This window comes from Hypanus sabinus, chromosome 10, assembly GCF_030144855.1.
Source record: "Hypanus sabinus isolate sHypSab1 chromosome 10, sHypSab1.hap1, whole genome shotgun sequence".
In the NCBI taxonomy this organism is placed as follows: domain Eukaryota; kingdom Metazoa; phylum Chordata; class Chondrichthyes; order Myliobatiformes; family Dasyatidae; genus Hypanus; species Hypanus sabinus.
Genome location: NC_082715.1, coordinates 123,182,462 through 123,203,546, shown reverse-complemented (window position 1 = coordinate 123,203,546; position 21,085 = coordinate 123,182,462). Strand labels below are relative to the sequence as shown.

General features: G+C 39.3%; 1 protein-coding gene across 3 annotated transcripts in view; it reads right to left on the bottom strand.

The window, feature by feature from the left end:
• spdya (speedy/RINGO cell cycle regulator family member A) overlaps nucleotides 1–21,085 on the bottom strand; it is a 25,912-nt gene extending 4,827 nt beyond the window's left edge. The window contains exons 1-6 of one of the 3 annotated variants that reach the window (XM_059982832.1): nucleotides 20,929–21,063; nucleotides 19,170–19,401; nucleotides 12,446–12,686; nucleotides 8,905–8,963; nucleotides 8,434–8,519; nucleotides 3,795–3,966 (exon numbers count right to left, since the gene is read on the bottom strand). In XM_059982832.1, coding sequence (XP_059838815.1) covers nucleotides 3,795–3,966; nucleotides 8,434–8,519; nucleotides 8,905–8,963; nucleotides 12,446–12,629 — 501 coding nt within the window. In that variant the 5' untranslated portion in view covers nucleotides 12,630–12,686; nucleotides 19,170–19,401; nucleotides 20,929–21,063. Of the gene's footprint in view, nucleotides 1–3,794; nucleotides 3,967–8,433; nucleotides 8,520–8,904; nucleotides 8,964–12,445; nucleotides 12,687–19,169; nucleotides 19,402–20,928 lie in introns of all 3 variants that reach the window. The other 2 variants (XM_059982834.1, XM_059982831.1) reach the window with 2 other exon arrangements.

Sequence of the window (21,085 nt, the reverse complement as noted above, 5' to 3'; positions counted from 1 at the left end):
ACTCCTAGCCATCTGATAAAATCACTGCATATAAATAGTAATCTCTAAATCACATAAAAATACTATACTCCTAGGAATCTTCAGTACACCTGGTTCTCATTATTATTGCTTAATCCAACAATAAATAAAGGGAAAAGATCAAAGGAATAGACAAACATTTTCTTAATTTGAGGCGACACTTCACCTGTGAATCAGCTGGTGTGATATACTGCATCTGGTGCTCCTGGTGCAGCCTATTGGTGAGACCAGACGCAGACTGGGAGATTGTTTTGCTGAACACCTATGCTCTGTCTGCCAGAGAAAGCAAGATCTCCCAGTGGCCATAATTTTAATTCCACGTTCCATTCCCATTGTGAGATGTCAATCCATGGCCTCCTCTACTGTCAAGATGAAGCCACACTCAGATTGCAGGAACAACACCTTATATTCCATCTGGGCAGCCTCCAACCTGATGGCATGGACATTGATTTCTCTAACTTACGTTAATGCCCCCCTCCCCTCCTTATCCCATCCCTCATTTATTTATTTCCCTTTTTTCTCATTTCTCTCTCTCCCTCTTACAATCACTCCTTGTCTGCTCTCCATCTTCCTCTGGTGTTCCCCTCCCCCTTTCTTTCTCCCTAGGCCTCCCATCCCATGATCCTTTCCCTTCTCCAGCTCCGTATCCCTTTTGCCAATCAACTTTTCAGCTCTTAGCTCTATCCCTTCCTCTCCTGTCTTCTATCATTTTGGATTTCCCCCTTCTCCTCCCACTTTCAAATCTCTTACTATCTCTTCTTTCAGTTAGTCCTGATAAAGGGTCTCGATCCGAAACATTGACTGCGCTTCTTCCTATGGATGCTGCCTGGCCTGCTGTGTTCCACCAGCATTTTGTGTGTGTGTGTTGCTTAATTGTCTTGTTTTCTTTCTTTTGATTTGTCAACTGGGTCAATAAGTACCAATTCATCTTGAAATGAAATGTTATGGATTCAAACCCCAAACATAATCCATTTTAGTAATCTCATGTCTTTGTAAGAAGAAACAGAGGCAATTCAGATGAACCTAGAAATATTTTGACACTGTTTGAACAATTTATCCATTTCTAGCCAGTGTTAACCACAGGCATACCAACAGATTACACCTCACTGATATCTGAGATGAAGTAACTGGTGTCAAACTAATTAAAAATAATTAATTGAGATAACACAGAAATATAATATCCTTTTTGCACATGTAGCTTTTTTTGGGTGTATAAGACTTTGCTTAGATCACATTTGGAGTATTATCTGCAGTTCTGGCCAGCACATCACAAGAGTAATAATGGAAGCTTTGGAGATGATACAGATGTTTATCAGGATACTGCATATATTATAAAGTAATAGCTATGCAGAGGGCTTGGACGAACTTTGATTGTTTTCTCTGGTGTGCTGAAGGCTGAAGTGTGAGCTGATAAAAGAATATAAAATTATGAGAGGGTGATCGCTTGGGCTCCCCCCCCCCCCATGTGGAAATGCCAAATACTAGAGGGTGCAGCTTTAAAGTGAGAAGGGAACATTTAAAGGAGATTTATGAGACTTTTTTTTACACAGTAAGTGTTAAGTGACTGTAAAACACTGCTAGAGGAAGCAGTGGAAGCCAATATGGTAGCAATGTTTAAGAGGCATTTAATTCATGCTTAAATTTACAGAAGATCCGTTGTTCAATTTCTGAATCTAGCCAAGACTTTCAAACATTGTGGGGACCATTTTTGAACTATTTTCAAAATTTTTGATTTGCTGTTAAAGTACAGATGTTAGCTAATAACATATTTCACTATATGATAAAGATTTTTTTCCCTTTTTTCTTTCTTTACCAAACAGCTTCGATCTTGGTATCAGGCTTAGATTCTTTTTTTGTATAATAAAATTATCACATTGCAATATTACAATTTAATTTAATTTACATGAATATAGGGTAATGAGATTGCAAGTATGATTCATATATAGCGCATTTGGTATTTTTTCTTGACTTATATATCTTCTACTCTGTATTCTTCTATGTAGAAATTAATAAAAAGATTGAAAAAGTAAAGTATTGAAACATTGAAAAAGAGGCATTTAAGCAGATAAATGAACAGGCAAGACCATCTGCAGGCAGATGTACAACTTAATCATGGTCAGCAGAGGCATCATGGATCGAAGAGGCTGTTCTATGTGCTGTACTGTTCCATTGATCTATTGTGATAGAACATAATATACGGATAGAACTTCTATCCATGTTCTGTGTGCAATTGTACAAAGACACGAGCAGTAAAACTCCATTAATCCTGACACTCAGACTTCAATGGTACCAGTCTGGTTAATTTCCAAAATATTGAAATATTACTCCACTGATGCTCCAAAACACTTTGAATTCCCTTTTATTAGTTGTTATGCAGTAGGATAATAAAACTTTCTGGTGAACCTGGTACTTTTCAAGCAGGCATGGGAATTAACCCCCAGTGTGTTAACAGGAGCACAACAAATATCACTTGGTCAACCAGATGCTACAACATCAAATTACTAAATAGCTCAACGTAGTTAATCAAAGTTTTACTGTAACTTCTCAGTGAAGGAGCAAGCACTTTTTTAATATTGCAGTGGAACACTGATGTCAGATACAAAGGAATAGCATGGGCTTCAGTTAGGAAAACACAAACTAATAGATTGTAGTAGAGATTCTTGTCTACACCTACAATATGGGAATCTGTTAGAAAAGACATCAGTATATTCAAATCAGAGGTAACAATGAGCTAGATTTCTAAACTTCATTTAGGTGAGGCAAGTGTCTGTTTTTGATGCCATGATGTTTAATCTAATGTTAGGGAAGCGGAGTTCCCACTCCTGTATCCAGCACTGCATCTGGGAGCAGTTGCAGTTGAGATACACTGCTTGGGATATAATGAAGGTTAATATGATATTCATATGCAATCCTAGAAGTTGCTTTGTACTTAACTGCAAACCAACACAGAGAAAATCTATCATTTCCTAGCCACTCTGGATGAAATGCATAGGCACAGCCCACACAGAGTTGTTTAGCACCACTTATGCAATGTACAATTTGTAAGTTGAGTTCTTTTTTGCCTGTCTATCAATTTTTCCTCTAGACTTTTGACTTTAGAGCATCATACTCTGAACATCAGGTAACTTAAGAGAAAAGTGGTATCTCACCACTGAATATTCAAGCTATACTTTTCCAATATAGCTGGTAAATGTATATAATGTCTAACTAATTTGAGAAAAGAAAGTATAACCAGTTTCTTAACTAAACAATATAGCTGTGGTAACTATTAAATTATGAAGTTTTCATTGACTTTGCTTGTAATTCCTTAAGAATTCTGAAGGTTTCGGAGGAATAAAATTAAATTGCTCCAGGTAATTAATACATTTTATAGAGTAGGGAGAATTATTTTCTGATTGGAGTCTAAAGGGACATTTCCTGAAAATCAGTTAGGCAATTCAGAGGTGATATTAATGCTTCAGATGAAGTTGTAACTCCTTCAGAGTTGTCAGTTGATGAATGAAAATTCAACACTGCTAGGTTTTTGATCAACAGGTGCTTTATATAATATGTAATCAGGTTGGACAAATGGAGTTTGGAGATTAACCTTGTACCAACAAAATGACAGAGGAGACTAAATATTCTAAGTGTTTCTGGGCCATTTGAGATGAAAGACATTGTGTGCGGAAACCATCAGCAGAAAGAATAGCAAATTAGGTCTGATTATATGTCTATTCTGAAGGGCAATATTTATATTCAAGTGATACTGCTGTTATATACTGTATAGCTTCCCTTACCTCTTCACAGCACCGTTTGCTTACAGCTGCCCTGTAATTGATTTTTGCCCAAAGTTGATCTCTCTGCTTTAAAAAATCTGGGAATAATTTCTTCCACTTCTTTCCAAGAGCCCATGGAAAGATTTCATACTTGTATTCTTCTTCATCCTCTTCCACAGTATTGGCTAAATATCTAATAAACAGGGTAGAAACATTTTCAAATATTTTTCATGTGTATATATTTACTCCCCCGCTATTGGTTGTGTTTCAGTTGTTTGCTACGCTCTCCCCATCAGTGGAAGCGCAGAACAGATTGTGTGTAATCTTTTCCACAGTCAAAATTACTATCACAACATGGTATAGATGTAATGGTCACTAAAATATTATTTTAAAATAACTTTCACCTCAAAGACATTTTTAAAACATTGTATGTTAAGGAATGGATAATGAAATCAAAGACAGACAGACATACTTTATTGATCCTGAGGGAAATCGGGTTTCGTTACAGCTGCACCAACCCAGAATATTGAAGAAATATAGCAATATAAAACCATAAATAATTAAATAATAAGTTAATCATGCCAGAAGAGTTTCTGCAAGTAAAATATAAAGCAGATATGTTCACCATTAAGGAAATGCTGTCATTTTCCATGTACCTTCCTCAATTATATCGCATTCAAAATTTCCAAAATAAGAGTTGGAACCTTTTCTTCACCTTTGGTGATGAATTCTTCTCATTCTGTTTCAATTTACATTTATTCAAGAATTTTATTTCAAGTGTTCTGCTGTCACTTCACATACCTTTGTAGAAACAAGGTTCTTTGCATTTCTCCTACATTTTAAGTCCACTTTGCACCTAATTCTGTAATTTTAAAGGTCAGATTTGTTCCTTCTTGTGGGTGTTAAATGAGTTCTCTGATGAACTCATTCCAATTCCTGGCTAGTAATGGGTAATGGCCTTGTGTTTTATGGTACGTACTACCTTGCTTTTGCAGCATCGAAAAACCCATGCAAGACATTGCTGTGGCTGATTTAGTGGGCCTCCTGCACTTCTTCCATCCACCATTTGTTCTTTTGGTTCTTCTCTGCTCGACCTTTGCCTTCAGCTGTCATTATTGTATAGGATGGAAACAGGCCTTTTGGTCAAAATTGTCTATGCCAACTAAGTCATCTATCTGAGCGTGTCTTATTTACCCTGTCTCTGAACCCTATCTATGTAGCTCTCTAAATGGTTTTTAAATGTTACAATTGTATCTGCTGTGGTAAACCATGTATACCTGCCTGGACATGTCCCTCTGCTGACGGCTCCTGTGGCTCCTCCCACAGACCCCTGGATAAAGGTGATTGTGTCACTGCTCCTCCCACAGTCCAAGGCAGTCATCCAGCATGGACGTGGTCCATTTTACTGCTAATAAAAGCCTTTCAGTGTTTACTCTACTTCCAGTCTTTTGGAGTTATTGATAGTGCATCACTCGCCTCCGCAGCTTTCTTTGGCAGCTCATTCAATATGCCACCATCATCTGTGTGGAAAAATTGCCCATCAGATCTCTTTTCAGTGTGAACTCCTGGCAGCCCCTATCTCTTCCTCACTGCGGGCGAAGAGCTCCTTTTTATTCGGCACTAGGACATACCATCTTTAATTACCAACAAAGTTAACTTAAGACTACAAATTAATTAGAATATGATGCACCCCACAATGAAGTGTGGGGTGACAATGAAGTGTGGCCACTCAGCACAACAACAGCAGAATGACAAGGCAATATTTGTGTGTGTGTGTGTGTGTGTGTATTAAAATCTGCGTATAAGGAGTATGTTTACTGAGTGCTCTCCGTCACACTAATGCTTTTCAGTTCAAGACTGCACTACCCTGAGAAAAAGACTAACCATTCATCTTATCTACGCCCCTCATAATTTTATAAAAGATCATTCTTTTATGGGGAAAAAAGTCCTAGCCTATTCAGCCTCTCCTTATACTTCAAGCCCTCTTTTCTGCACGCTTTTCATCCTTCCTATAGCTGGTGCACACAGCGTACAATACTCCAAATACAGTCTCACCAATGACTTGTACAGTTATAAAATGATATCCCAACTCTTGTGCTCAATGCCGTCTGATGAAAGCAAGTGGGACAAATGTCTCCTTCACTTCCCTGTTTATCCGTGTCATCACCTTCAGAGAACTATGTATCTGTAACCTCTAGTTCTCTCTGTCTATAAACAGTAACTCTTATCTCAGTTGCATTCATACAATACTTTTATTTTCTTTCATGGTGTTATTGTGATTTTAAGCTATTGTTTGCAATTGTTATTTATGTCTTTTGTTAATGGTATTACAGCTCAAGGGCGTTCCAGAGTTCAGTTCAAGCACCATTCAGTGCATCCTCCCCACGGAATGTGTGGGTTTTCTTTGGGTCCTCCGGTTGCCTCCCACAGTCCAAAGACATACTGGGTAGGTTAATTAGCCATTGTAAATTGTCCCATGATTTGGTTAAAGTTAGTCCAGTTTGTCAGGGGCTGCTGGGGTGCTATGGCTCGATGGGCCTACTCTGTGCTGTATCACTAAATAAATAAAGGAACAAATGAATGAACGAATGAATGAATACATACATACATACATACATACATAAATAAATAAATAAATAAATAGATTTTTAAAAAGTGAGATGATGTGTTAGCCAGGATCCTAAACTAACAGCTTCGGATCATTATCTGTAGATTTTTGGGTTTATCTGTCTTCAGGGCTACCAATGATGCATGACACAAGTAGATACAAAATGATTCCTCATTTAAAAAGTGCACTGGAAAATGTTAAAACTATATCCAAATTGATGACACCAATAGAATTGATCCACTTAAGGGTTAAGCAGAGGTACGTGGGGGAAAAGAGTCTAAGAACATATTGATAAATGCTGAAGACAAGAGGAAGCTGGAGGGGCATACACCATATTACTTATTCCAGTGCGTACATTCAAAGTAACACCTAAAAGAAGTTAAAAATGTTTTCAACCCATTAATACATTTATATCAATAGTACTATGTAAATGTTAAATTTACTTTCATTTAATTGATTCTGGAAAAGTGACAGAGCTTTAGTGTTAAAAGAATTATAAAACTTAACCTAATTATATACTGCTCATAAGAAAATACGAATTCACAATGTGATTAAACATTGGAGAATGACACATCAATTATTTTCCATAGAACATGAAGCAGTAATTCAAAAAAGAAACCCCAAAATCTTGCCTTTAGACAGTTTCTTTAACTTAGTAAGGTATTTTTGTTTATTTCACTGGAGATTCAAAATAATATCCTGACAATGAGTTACATGAGAAAGGGCAGAAAGCAGTTGAAAATGAAAATGAGACCAGTGAATTTAGAAATGTAAGGAAAGTCAGACAAGAGATCTGAAATGGAAAAACACAAATATCTTGGAGGGCTACAGGTTGAAGAATATTACAGAGATGGTTAGAAATTAGCACACTGAGGAATTTAAGAATAAGGATGAAAGTATCTGCAGTAAGTTTCTTTTCCCGAAGAGGACAAACTGGAAAATCTGATGTTAATGAATGAAAAGATTCTGAAAGGAATGGACAACATAGATAACAAAAGGTTCATTTTTCTTAAGGAGAAGAAGCAGTATTTCATTTAAGAATAGAGATTAGAGAATTTTCTTTAGTCAGATCATTGCTGATCTTTGGAATTCTCTACTCCATAGAGATTTTGGATTCCATGAAAGCCAGAGGCTTGGCATTTCCACCATTTAATGGAATATTCAGAAACTTGCTGATGGGAGTCCAGCCATCAAGAAACTTGACACTAAAGACGGAGCAGCTTGCAACTTCCCAAAATACTTACTCCCACCATCACTGGCACACTGTAGTTACAGTACTGACCATCTACAAGATGCACTGCAACAGCCAGGCAAGGGTTCTAGAATAAAATCTTTAAAATGTTCAAACTTTACCACTAGAAACGCAAGGTCATCAATCACATGGGAATAATTATATGTTTTCTTCCAAGTCACAAGCCATCCTAATTTCAAAATTTTATCATCTGTTGAAAGAGAAAAGGGGTTAACTTTTCAGATTGAAGACCCTGTGACATCAACTCTGGTTCTCCTCCTCAGACATTGTCTGATTCTTTGAGCCTTTTCTGTTTTCCAGCATCTGCAGTTGCTTTTTTTTGATCTTCAAAACTTCATTATTGGTGTAAGATCTTAGAACCCTTTACCTAACAGCATTGGGGGAAGACCTGTGCTTCAGGAAGCCTTGCCAACTATGCACAGTATGCCTGACACACTTGCCTCGATGAAAATCTAATTTACTGAACATGAAGAAATATGCTTCTGAAATGTGATACAAAATATCCAAATATTCTCTCTTCTAACATTTTAATTTTCTTCCTTTGTTCAAAATTATGCTATTCATAGTAGTAGTTCTGTTAATCAGCGTTCCAATATGTAACATTATTTGCCAGAGAACCATGCAAAAGTAGGCAAATTAACCATTCATCTCTTTTCATTTGTGGGATAGCACAGGCATTTTGAAGTGATGTGTGTCTTATTATATGTTAAATTAAACCTCAATATTAGATTAATCTTTAAATTTTCATTGCAATAAACAGACATTTAAATATCAAAAATGTCTAGAGCAGCAATACTTACAAAGCAACAAAGAAATTCATTCTGGTTTGTTCACTTATTTCAAAACCAGCTCTCTTGAAATATACAAAGGTCATAGCTAAAAGGTACTGAAAAAATAAGTGAAAGGATTAGTAGAATTAATTTGCACTGAAGCAGAAGCAAATTATCTTCCTAGAGGCAACTTGCTTTTTACTGAGACCAATGGCAAAGGATTACAATTCTGTATAGATACACAATTTCACAAAACACATGCAAATGAGGGTATTTTGTTCATCTAAAGTAACCATTATATTAGTCCATTTCTGTAGCTAATTCCTTATAAAATGAAACTAATATTTACACCTCTGGCTGTTCTGCCTGGAAAGCCAATCCACATGTTGAGAAACTATTCAATGGATATATTCTGTAATCAGCCCTAAGTTTATCTTTCATTGCTTGATCTAAAAACTGTTTCTATTGTTAAAGTTTGAGCCAGTTTTGTAAATTGCGTACCTTGTCAGAGACCTTACAGCAGCAGTCCATCCACAGAAAGTCTTGGATTAAGTCATCATCTGTGAAGTAGCAAGAATAAAACTGAAATTTAATGTTGTGGACAGAATTTGATTGCAATGAACACATTAAAGGATAAAGATTTTAAAATATTTTGGATAAAATTTGGTCAAGCCAGTTAGTCTCCATTCCCATCAACTAACTGCTTAACAGGGCCAGAAACAATTACAATACATAATACAGAAAATCTGAATGTTAACTCTTGGTGGTTGAAGAATTCTGATAGGCAGATAAGTGTTATTTTTGCTTATTTATACCGACGTGTTAATTCTACTTACAGAGCAGCAAAATGACTTAATGACCAGTTTGTATTAAACTAGTCATTAAGTTACTTGGACAAATATTAGTGTAATAATGGATCTATTTGAAGACCAAGTCCAATTATAGATACCTGAGCACAAAATTCTAAATGGACAGTATGAAGAAACAGTGGGATGACTATTGTTATGTTGAAAGATTAAATCACGGACCCTTCTGCAAGTTTTAAGTCACCTGGCCAATATTTATGCCTTAATGAACATGATTTTGCTGTTTATGATTGTTCAGTGTATAAAATTAGCTGCTGGCTTACCTAAGTTACAATACTCCATCAATTAAAATGTAGCTTGGAAAATAGATAGGTTAGAAAATGTGCTATACAAATGCAACATTCAACATGTGATAAGTATTATGCACATGTATCACAAAGAGGTCAGGATAAAATAAAAAGGGATAGATTTTCCCTTAGGCTTGATTAATACAATTTGCTGAAAGTCAGCCAAAGCATTTCAAAAGGCAGAGGGAGCCAGAGTGATAAGGCTGAGGATGGAATTGTTGGTTTACAAGCACAGGCAGTGTGTAATGAGACTGCTAGCAAGGGCAGGCTGATGTATGAGCAAAATTGCAGTCAACGGGATGAGTTGCAATGTAAAAGGGTTCAAAATCAAAAAGTGTGCTGAATATAGACTGAAGATATTATATTTGAATGCACACTGTATACAAAATAAGGTAGATGAACTTGTAGCACAGTTAGAGATAGGAAGGTATGATATTACACACATCGAGTCTTCTTGCTAGAACAGCAAAGAAGATTTTTCCTTTGACGGGGGGGAAATGGTTCTGAACTGCTTGATCTCAGTTGAGTTTTCCTCTTTTGGCACAAAACATCCTTCAGCCACTTGCCAGCAAGGTGGTATCTGGCCCTTCCTCCAGATAACTCTCATCAGCCTCCACATCCTCTCGAGAAGCTTTGGGCACTTCTTGTAGACTTTATATGTGATCCCATTGGGCCCGGGTGCTGAACCTGCCCTTGCCTCCTTGACTGCTTCTCTTACTTCTTTCAGAGTTAGCTCTTTCTCATCTAGTGGTTTCTGAGGCTGTTGCACTGGCTCAATCCTGCTGTTCTCCCCCAGTGGCACCCTAACATGAGGCACAAGACCTGACTGACCATTAGTAGAGCAGGCGCTTCTAATAACACAGGAAGAACTATAGATTGGCAGGCGATGAACACTCATCATCACATGACTGAAACTTGGCAAACTCATCCAACCTTACCAACCACACAGACATCATTGGGGATGTATAAAATTAGCAATCAGGCTGCCCAGCTGTTCCCATTGACTCACAGCATGGAACAAATTCATGCAACTTAATAGTTGATAAGTCAAGTACACCTTCTCATCTTCCTCTGCAGACCTACAGAAAACAGGTTGTGCAATAATACAGCACTGGCTGGAATCAAACGGTGAAAAAGAGCCAACCAGTGAACCTGCTAACTCTAAGGAATCCCCTTGAGGTGCTTAAAGTGTCCTCAGCTTCATATGTGAGGTCAAGAATTGTCTTTGGGGATTATGAGACCTTATGTGATTGGTCAATTGTGCTAATTAGAGGGGAATAAAGAAAGCTTGCCAAACACCAGTTCAATCCTGACTAACATTCAGATTCCAGTCTGAATCCTTGTTAATGTAATTTTCACTGTTGTGATCGTCTTCATCTTCACCTCGCCATTCCTTTGCATGCCATTACTATCATTCCATCCATGTGAGCTCGCTGCTGTCATCAACATCTAATAAGCGTTCCCAGTTTGTGTTAATTTAGCCCCTTTAATGATGGATAAATACGTAAATTTCAGACTGGGTTATTAACCCATTTCTTTGCAAGGTGGAAGAACGGGAAGAGAGCTTGCAAGAAGAAATTATCAAAATTCAGAATGAAGAAGCAAAAATGCTTTTCAAAAATATTTGCTTTGTGTTATGTGGCAACACTGTCATATGAAGCTTCCAGATCTTTGGAGAAGAGCAAACCTGCTCTTCATTACATTTCCATCTTCCTACCTTGTTGAAACAGGCTTCAGAGCAGTGAACCACATGCTCACAAAAAACAAAAACCACTTGGACATCATTACACTTGGGGTCTTAAGGCTTTTGCTGTCATAACTTAAACCAGATAATTCAACTCTTGCTAAAAACCATCAAGCTCAAGGATCATACTGATATCAAAGCTGCTGAACAGCGCACAGGTACTGTGTAAACCAAGTTAAAAGACAAATAAAAATTTAAAGCAGAATAATTTATCACTTGTTAGCATATGGTCGACATGTTATTACACTATGAGGGCGCCAGAAAGTACATTGTGCCTTAGGGAGGCATGTGCTTTAGGGGAGCATTGGGCTAAACAAGGTTGGGAAACACTGCTCTAGACGGTCTTTCTCATATCTGACCACAGCTTCTGAATTTTCTTTCCACTTTTTGTGCTGATTGGCCATTCGGCATTTTCCTGCATTAAACTGGTTCCCCAGTCACATTCAAAAGTGCTCTAATGCAAAGAAGTCCAAAGATTTCTATGCTCTAAAGCAGGAACTCCCAACCTGGGGTCCATGGACCCCATGCTTAATGTATTGGTCCTTGGCATAAAAAAGGGTTGGGAACTCCAGCTCTAAAACAAAGAAATCCAAAGATTTACAACCATCTGTGTGAAGAAATGTTTTCTTATATCAATCTTGAGACTTAATTCAAGATACTCAAGCCAAAGGAAATAGCTTCTTAGAACCTACCCTGTCAGGGTCCCAAGTACATCATATCTCAAGATTATTTCTCATTCTTCCTGAGTATCCAGCCTATTCTGCTCAACTGTCTTTTCAAAGGCCAATTTTTCATACTTACTTAATAGCTGGAATACGTTGCACTTACTCTCTCTCTAAAGCAAGTAGAGAGCCAAATATTATCCAGAATGCCACAGATGAGGCATTTTTTATTCCCCAATGATTTAAAGTTATATTTTTCACAAGCAGTTGATTAGGACTTACCGGCAATGGAACCTAAAGGATTAGGTTCCCAAATTAAATAAACAAAAATAAGGTTAAAATTGGAGTACATTTGTACCATTTACCAATTACACACAAACCAGAAGGTCTGCCTTATTGCTTAATTTCTGGTAACATTTGAGGCATCAAGCTGCATATGGAATCTTTACCCACATGTGCTTCCTCTTTTCCTGCAATACATACCAAATAATTTGAAGAAAGTTGCCATTTCTTGGCGCTGAATAATCAGACAAGGTCCTCTAGTATGTTTGGGCTTTGAAATTAAATGAGTATTCTTTCCCTGTATCTTCTGAGCTTTCAGCACACATGCTTGCTTCAGCTTTGTGCCTTTCCTTCGTTGGTTTGACCTTGTTCCTACAGATTTCATGTGGATGGTAATTGAAGGTGGAGTCTGGCAGCAGGGTTGGCTGTTGCTTATAATTTTCTAAAAGTGACAGCATAAAGTAATATTAGGAATCAATAATCTTCAAAGGATTGCCCATGGTGTATGAGAGCAATTACTAGTATCATTGGACTATTAATTCAGAGATGTAAATTAATGATTCAGAGATACAACATAAAATCCTACTACAAAAACTGGGGATTAGATTTAAATTCAGAATAAACAAGTAACATCAATGACTGGTGATACAGATATTTCTGCTATGAGGAAAAGTTTACTACTGTCTATCCTATCTACGCCATTCATAGATTTGTACTCCTCCATCAGGTTTCCTGTCAGCCAAAAGTTTCTCAACAGAATTGAGACACATCTCAAGCAACATCCTGGTGAATTTCAGAGCTGTCACATCCCTTCTAAATGTAGTGACTAAAATTGTATACTATATATATATATTTACAGTTCATTTATCAGCAGCCATTGCATTTATTTTCTGTATTTTTCCATGATGCTTTGTTAATTGAAGTACAGGAAGCCCTAATTTCTGATATGTACTTTTTTTTCCCATATCGTAGTCTCACTAATGTTTCACAAAGCTGAATCCTAACTTCCTACTCTTATACTGTATGCCCTAACGAACACTAGCATCCCATATGATTTCTTTACCATCCTATCTGTGTTGTCCCTTTCTATGACCTTACGACTCCTTTACAAGTTTCTCCTGTTCCTCAATACTCCCTAGGGCTCTACCATTTATTGTGGATTGTACATTTACATAATTTATTATTATATTGTAATTTTTCCTTTACTGTGCCTATTTGTCTTGTTTACTAATTATTGTTCTGTCTTGCACTGTTTTGTTCACGTTATGTAGTCCCATGTAGGTCTGAAGTCTAATGTATTTTTGTGCTTTTTTCAGGTAGTCTAGTGTAGTTTTGTGTTGTTTCATGTAGTACCAGGGTCCTGGAGGAACTCTGTTTTGTTTTTACTATGTACTATACCAGCAGTTATGGTTGAAATTACAATAAAAAGCACCTTGTCTTGACTTGAATGTCTTATTCTTACTTGATGTTCCAAAATTTCACACATCTCAAGCTGAAATTTCATCTGACAATGCTTTGCCCAACTTAGCGGTTGATCAATATTTCTCTAGCTTGATACTATCCTCCTCACTAACCACCATTTTTCATCTTAAAGGTTTAAGTAGTCAATGGTTGAACCCCCAACATAGACCTTTAGTCACATCCAGGTATACTGTCTATTTGACCATTGTTCCCCCATCTTCTGTGCTCAGTAATTTCCCCACAATTCCTTGAGCTCCATCTGTGGCTACCAGGAATTCATCAGCAGCTTTATCAAAATCCTTTATAGATTCATAAAGTTGTACAGCATAGAAAGAGGCCCTTTGGCATGTCTACACTAACCATTATGCTTATCTATACTAATATCACTGGCTTGCAGTAATTCCAAGTCCCACTATGCCTTGTTCATTCAAGTACCCCTTCAGATGCCTCTTAATGTTGTTACTGTTCCTGCCTCCTAATGTTGTTCCTGTTCCTGCCTCCAACACCTTTCTGGCAGCTATTCCATATACCAACAACTCTGTGTGAAAAGCTTACCTCTCAGATCCCTTTTAAACTAATTCCCATTCAACTTAAGTCTATGTCCTATCACTTTAGAGACATAAGAAACACTTTGAATGCTGGAAATCTGGATCAACTCAGTCAGCCAGGTAGCAAGGAAAATGAACAGCTAATTTTTTAGACTGAGGCCCTTCATCAGGACTGGAAAGTTCAAAGTACATTTATTATCAGAGTCTGAAAACGATATAGAACCTTGAGATTTTGTCTCCTTGCAGTCAGCTACAAAACAAAGAAACCCAATAGAACCCATTAAAAAAGACTTTCAAACATCCAATGTGCCAAAAAAAAGAACAAACTGTACAAATAATAACAAATGAGCAAATGTCATTCTGAACTAAAGTTCACAAAAGTGAGTTCACATCCAGTCCAGAAGCCCATTAATTGCAGGTCACAGCCTCAGTTCAGCGCAGAGATGAGTAAACCTCACTGAGCAGTGAGCTAAAAACTGGCCTGTCCCTCAGCTCTGGCCTCAACACCCTGAGCTTTTCAATCTGGCCCCGAACTTAGATCACCTACACCTGAATTTGACCCTTGTTCTTTGACCCAGGCCCTACTGCTTCAATATGGTCTTGGGCCCAGGCTCAATAACCTCAATTTGGCCCGTATCCAACCTTTCCAATCTGGCCTGTCACTTAAATTGGTCAAACATCGGCTTGTTCCTCGGCCTCGGCCCATGCCAATTCTTCTCACCTTGCCTCATCTCAAATTGGCTCCAAGCCCACTCCAGCAATGGCCAACCATTGGTCGTTCCTTGCTCTTGGGCCCGTACACACCATGCCACAATCATCCCGCTCCTTCGAGACTTCAGGTCACACTGCAAAAATGCCAGGTTGTACAGGCATTTCAGAAGTTCAGCTCCAAAAAGGGAAGTTATAGCGGTGATTTTTTCCAGAAAAAATGTGATTTTATAGAGCTGCCAGCAATACATTACTGTGTCTCTCCAGTGCCATCTTAAACCAGAAGGAAAAAGAAGCCGGAATGAAACAGTAGAGTGATGGGGAAGAGCAGAAACTGACAGCTGATAGGTGGATCCAAGTGAGGTGGAAGGCAAGAGGGTGGGGGTGGGGTAGTGAATAATGTGAGAAGCTGGGAAGTGATAGGTATGGAAGGCAAAGGGCTGAAGAAATAAAAATCTGATAAGAGAGTACAGCAGACTGTAGAATAAAGCAAGGGAGGTGAGGAACCTGAGTGGTGAAAGTGAAGGCGATGTGCAGGTCGTGAGGGCAGCGGAAGGGATAAAGTAAAACAATGGGGTAGGGAACAGGAGGAATAGTTATAGCAAGTTAGAGAAATCAATGTTCACATCGACAGGTTGGAGACCACCAAGGTGGTATATGTGCTATTGCTTCTCTAAGCAACACATACACAAAGTGCTAGAGGAACTCAGCAGGGCAGGCACCTATGGGAAAAAAGTAAGTCTATGTTTCGGGAGGACTGGCAAACATTTTTTTTCTCCAGTCCTGCTGAAGAGTCACGACCCGAAACGTCATCTGCATCCTTCTCCATAGATGCTGCCCAGCCTGCTGAGTACCTCCAGCAGTTTGTGTTGCTTGGATTTGCATCTTGCATCTGCAGATTTTCTCTTGCTTATTATTGCTTCGCCAAAATAAGTCTGGCTTCAATGGAGGAGGCTACGGCAGACATGTCAGAATGGGAATGGGAAGTAGAATTTAAAAAGTTGGTCACTAGGAAATACTGGCTGATGTAGCATACAGAGTGAAGGGGGTGCTCAATGTGCCCAGTCTGCATTGGATCTCACTGATGTACAGGAGGCCACACCAGAAGCAAAGGATACAATAAATTAAACTGATGGACTTGTATGCGAAATGCTGCCTCACCTGGAAGTACTGCTTAGGTCCCTGAACAGTGGTGACGGAGGATGTGTGTGCATGGTGGTTAAGCAACAAGTCACATTCCTTATTGATATTCACCAACCTGACAGCATCAACACTGATTTCCCTAACTCTTTGTAACCACTCCCGTTTCCCTTATCGCTCTGTAACCCTAGTACACTTTTCCCCACCCTCATGACCTGCCCGTCATTTTCACCCCTCTGGTTCTCTACCTCCTTCCACGATCTACAGTCCTCTCCTAACAGATTCCTTCATCAGCCCTTGGGCTTCCCAGTTCTCAGATTATTCCCCTTCCCCACCCCACCATCCCCCCTCTCAGCTGGTTTCACCTATCACCTGGAACCTCCTTCTCCTCCCTACCTCCTAGCATTTAAAGGATATTTCCCCCTTCTTTCCAGTATGTCCCGATGAAGGGTCTTGGCCTGCAATGTTGATTGTTCATTTCCTTATATAAACGCTGTCTGACATGATGAGTTACTCCAGCATTTTGTGTGTGCTGATCTCTATCATTTTAGATACCCTTACCATGGAAAACAGCCTCTGGTTGTCTAACCCACATACGCTCCTCACAATTTAATGGACCTGTATCATGTTGCCTCTCAGTGTCTCCAATCTTGCAAAAACAGGGCCAGCCTATCTATTTCCCCTTTCTAACCAATTCAGGCAACATCCTTGTGAATCTTTTTTGTACCTTCTCTAGCTTAGTCATATTTTTCCTGTACTTCAGCATCCAGAACTGCACACAGCTCCTCTTCTGGAGCCCCTACAAAAAATATCACCCATGTTACTTATTACTACTTCACAAACTCATCTCATACAAAGTTCAACTGGGTTCATCAGGGATGGCCTACTCTTCACCAATATCTATAATGTTGGGTTTCTTTCTTTCCGTTAGCAAAGTTTACTCTGCATTTCACAGCTTTTATGCTTGCTTGCATTTCCTCTCTAACAGCCTTCATCGCATTCCAATATAGTATCATCCAAGTTTTCCAGAGAGCGAACTAGACCATCTTAGAGTTGCTCATACATTTATAACATCCTCTGACTTCATCCAGAGGTCTTACTTTTGTCTTTTCCATTTCTCCCTCTCTCACCCACCTTAGAAGTCAAAACTTACTTTGCCTCCTTCTGACAAAGGTTCTTTTTGGTAAAACATTGAACCTCCTTCTTTTTCTACAGATGCTGCCTGGCCTGCTGAATATTTTTCTATGAGCTCCGTCAAATATAATGTAATGCTTTTGGCTAAATATGAAAACAAATGAATACAGCACATTTTGTCTTGTAATCCTAGATTAATCACACATATGGGATCACATGGGTGCTCTGAAAGATGGGTAATAGAATGTGCTATAAAGTTAAATGCGAAATGAATTAAGCAACTATACTGATCTCTGGGAAACCACTGAAAATATTGTTATGGAATATAACTGAAACCATGATAAGCAACAGCAGAAAGCACCTATTGTATATCACACTAAATGTCGTTGTAGTGAATTTAATCTCGTTTCCAAAAATTTGCTAGCCCAGCAAGGTATAAACAAATAATAGCAGCTCCTTCCAAATACCCAGATTAGGGAACCTTCACAATTGCAAAACTGGTCCAACAGTCCCATGAATAGTGCAGACTTAAACCTTTATCAATGTTCTCATCAGTGGCTCTACTTCATTAGGTGTTTGAGAATTGGCATGTCAGCAAAGACTTTTGCAAATTTCTAGATGTTGGACAATGGAGAACATTCTGCCTGGTTACATCATAGCCTGGTATGAAGGATGCAATGCACAAGATCACATTAGTCTGCACAGGGCTGTAGACTCAGCAGCTTCATCACACGCACAATTCTTCCCACCACTGAGAATGGCTTGAAGAGGGGATGCCTTAAGGCGGCAACATTCATCACTGACAGGCCCTCTTTTTGTTACTACCATAGAGGAGTTACAGGGACCTGATTACTAATTTTGTAGATATCATATAAATTGGACAGGTACGTAGATAGAGGTTCCTTTAGAATCAGAATCAAGTTTAATATCACTGGCATAGGTCATGAGATTTGTTGTCTTTGCAGCAGCAATACATTGATAATACAGAGAAAAGCAACGGAATTACAGTAAGTATATATGTATGTGTGTGTATATATATATATAGTTAAATAAATAGTGCAAAAATAAAAAATAAGTTAATGTTCATCAGTTCAATGTCCATTTAGAATTAGAAAGCAGGTGGCACAGGGGAAGAAGCTGTTCCTGAATTGTTGAGTGTACCATAGCCGAGAGTGGTAGTGGGAATAAGCTCCTGCGACCTATTTCATGCTCCCAATGCTCAAATGAGGACCAGGTCCAGCTCCCGGCCTTCCTGTGTGGCTTAGCGATGAATCGCAGCAGAATCATTTCTGCTGACAGGACAAAGGCAGGTTACTGGTGCCTTAAGCCAGTCGTTTCAGCAGATGGGGCTCATCAGTCGTAGTTGGCAGCTCATCCAGAAGGAAAACTCTGATCCCAAACTTTCACTGTCTTGTGGATATGCCTACTCATGGGGAAGGCTTCAGGCATAAACCCTAAGGGAAAACTCAGAGCTGGAGTCCCCAAGGCATTCTTACGTTAAGTTCAACACTGACTGGCAACTCCTACGATGTCACTGGTGGCAAACTGTATCGGTCTCCACCAGTCCAATGGATTCATTAACTTGAGTGGAGAGGGGGAACTTGCTATATAGACAACGGCTTGCTTTCCATATCCTACTACCCTGGCTTGCATATCACATGGACAGCTGGGATGCAACATCCAAGGTCTACCCGACCAACGGTTGGGCTTCTAACATGGACAGTAAAGCTTCAGAGGGATATTAAAGTAAACAGAGGCAAATGGAGGTAGTTCACATATGAAATTTGGTCACTACTGATAAGTTCAGAATCAGATTCATTATCACTGATTTATATGTTGTGAAATGTGTTGTCTTGCAGAACAGTGAAGACAAATTTACTATAAATGATAAAAATCAATAGTACAAAAAAAGGGAATAATGAGGTAGCATTTACCAATTGTTGAACAGTCTGATAGCGACAGGGTGATGCTGTTTCTGAATTGTTGAGTGTGGGTCTTCAGACTCCTGTACGTCCTCCCCAATATTAGTAACAAGAGGAGGACAAAGGACCTACTTCCATCTTGTATAACTCCATGAATCCAACAATCCACCTGTCTGTTCTCTATGGCAACATATGTTTGAAATAGTCTGTGATTCCCATACTGGTCACATCACAATTCACAAAACTGGAATGGAAATAGGTCATCCTTAATTCTGAGAGACTGCCTAAGTAGTTAAATTACTGGACTAGCATTTTGGGTCATTGATCCAGTGGCATAAGAAGATTAAACCTGGCACCAGAGGCTTTTGTGGACCTGGGTGACTTTGAGTTCATCCACGGGACAGCTCGAATCTTTGTCGGGGAGCAGAACATTGAGACAGTCAGAGGCCTTTGAACTCAAGCAATTGTTCTCTCTCTTGATGGTGAGAGTGAGTTTGCTGATTCTCGAGCGAGAGGAACTATAAATTTGTATCATCAAAACAGCAACCTGTTGGCCTCCCCTCTGGCTATGGCAGGAACAATATCTCTCTCTCCCCCTCATTAGTGAGAGAGAGGGCCTGTTGAGATGTCAATGTATTAGAATGGAAAGTAGTTTTTGATGGTAGATAGATCATAGCCTCTGGGGGCTTGCTATTGCTTTGGGGGCTGGTAGAGAGGGGTTGATGGTCTCTGCTGGAACAAGTGGGGAGGGAGGGGGAGGATTAATGCTTTGCTGCTGCTTGTGCATGGGGAGGGAGGGGGTATTTGTAGTTCTAACATTTTTGTCATTCGTTCTTCAGGTTTTTTCCTCTCTGTTTCGTGGATCTCTGCAAAAAGCAAGATTTCAGGCTGTATACTGTATATATTCTTCAACATTATATTGAACCATTGAAATTTCAGCAAGGGGATTTCAAAATTTTAGATAAACCGGAATTTTTAAGAATAGCTGGAGCATTGCTAGAGTTTCACAAGTCACCATAAAACTGCCGATCATCTTAAAAACTCATCTGGTTCCAAGAAAGAAAGCTGCCATCCTGACCCAGTCCAGAATATAGAATCAACTTGTAGTTAACGCTTAACTGATTCCTCAGTTTAGGGCAATTAAGAATGTACAGTCCATGGTAGTATTGCTAGCAACCAAAGCTTTTTGGGAACAAAATCGTAAGACTTTGTGAAAGCAGATTATTTTTCTTATTGGTGTATGAAACTTACTGTATACAAATTTGGTGTTAAAGGTCCCACAGCTCATAAATAAAAAAAAAGTTATTCAGCAAGCAAGGCTGCTGTTATCACAATTCTAGTAGCCAATGTTCAATGTCAACCTCAGGTGCCCTCTGTGTGGAGTATGCACGTTCTCACACTGGCTACACACATTTTCTCTAATCCCAACGATGGGCCCGCTAGGTAGGTTAATAGGCTACTGTCAGTTATCCTCAGGGTAAATAGGCATGGAGCTCATGAGCACATGGAAGAGAATAGGATGCAGTGATCTGTGGGGGCATGGTTTTACTCTAAGAGCAGGAATGCACTTGATGGGGCAAACTGTACCCGTTGCCAAGGCGTTGGGAATGAATAATGGGATACACATAAAAAAGCCACACGTTATGGGGGTGGAGAAACGACGATATCAACGGAGGGTTACTTCTCCCCATCCCAACCTCCAACAAACACCGCGCCGTCAACAAGCGGCTACCACCACCAACTATGCCGTCCGATCACCAGCACTGCCTACCGGTTGACACCTCACACCACCGGCCATGTACAATGCAGTCATGATGACAGGTAGTGCAATAAGGGAGGGTGCAGACTCACGGAGCCAAGAGGCCTTGGCCGCAATCCCGCCTCCCTCCGTTCCCACCTATGCCTGCTCGAGCGAGAGCGGGGGAGGA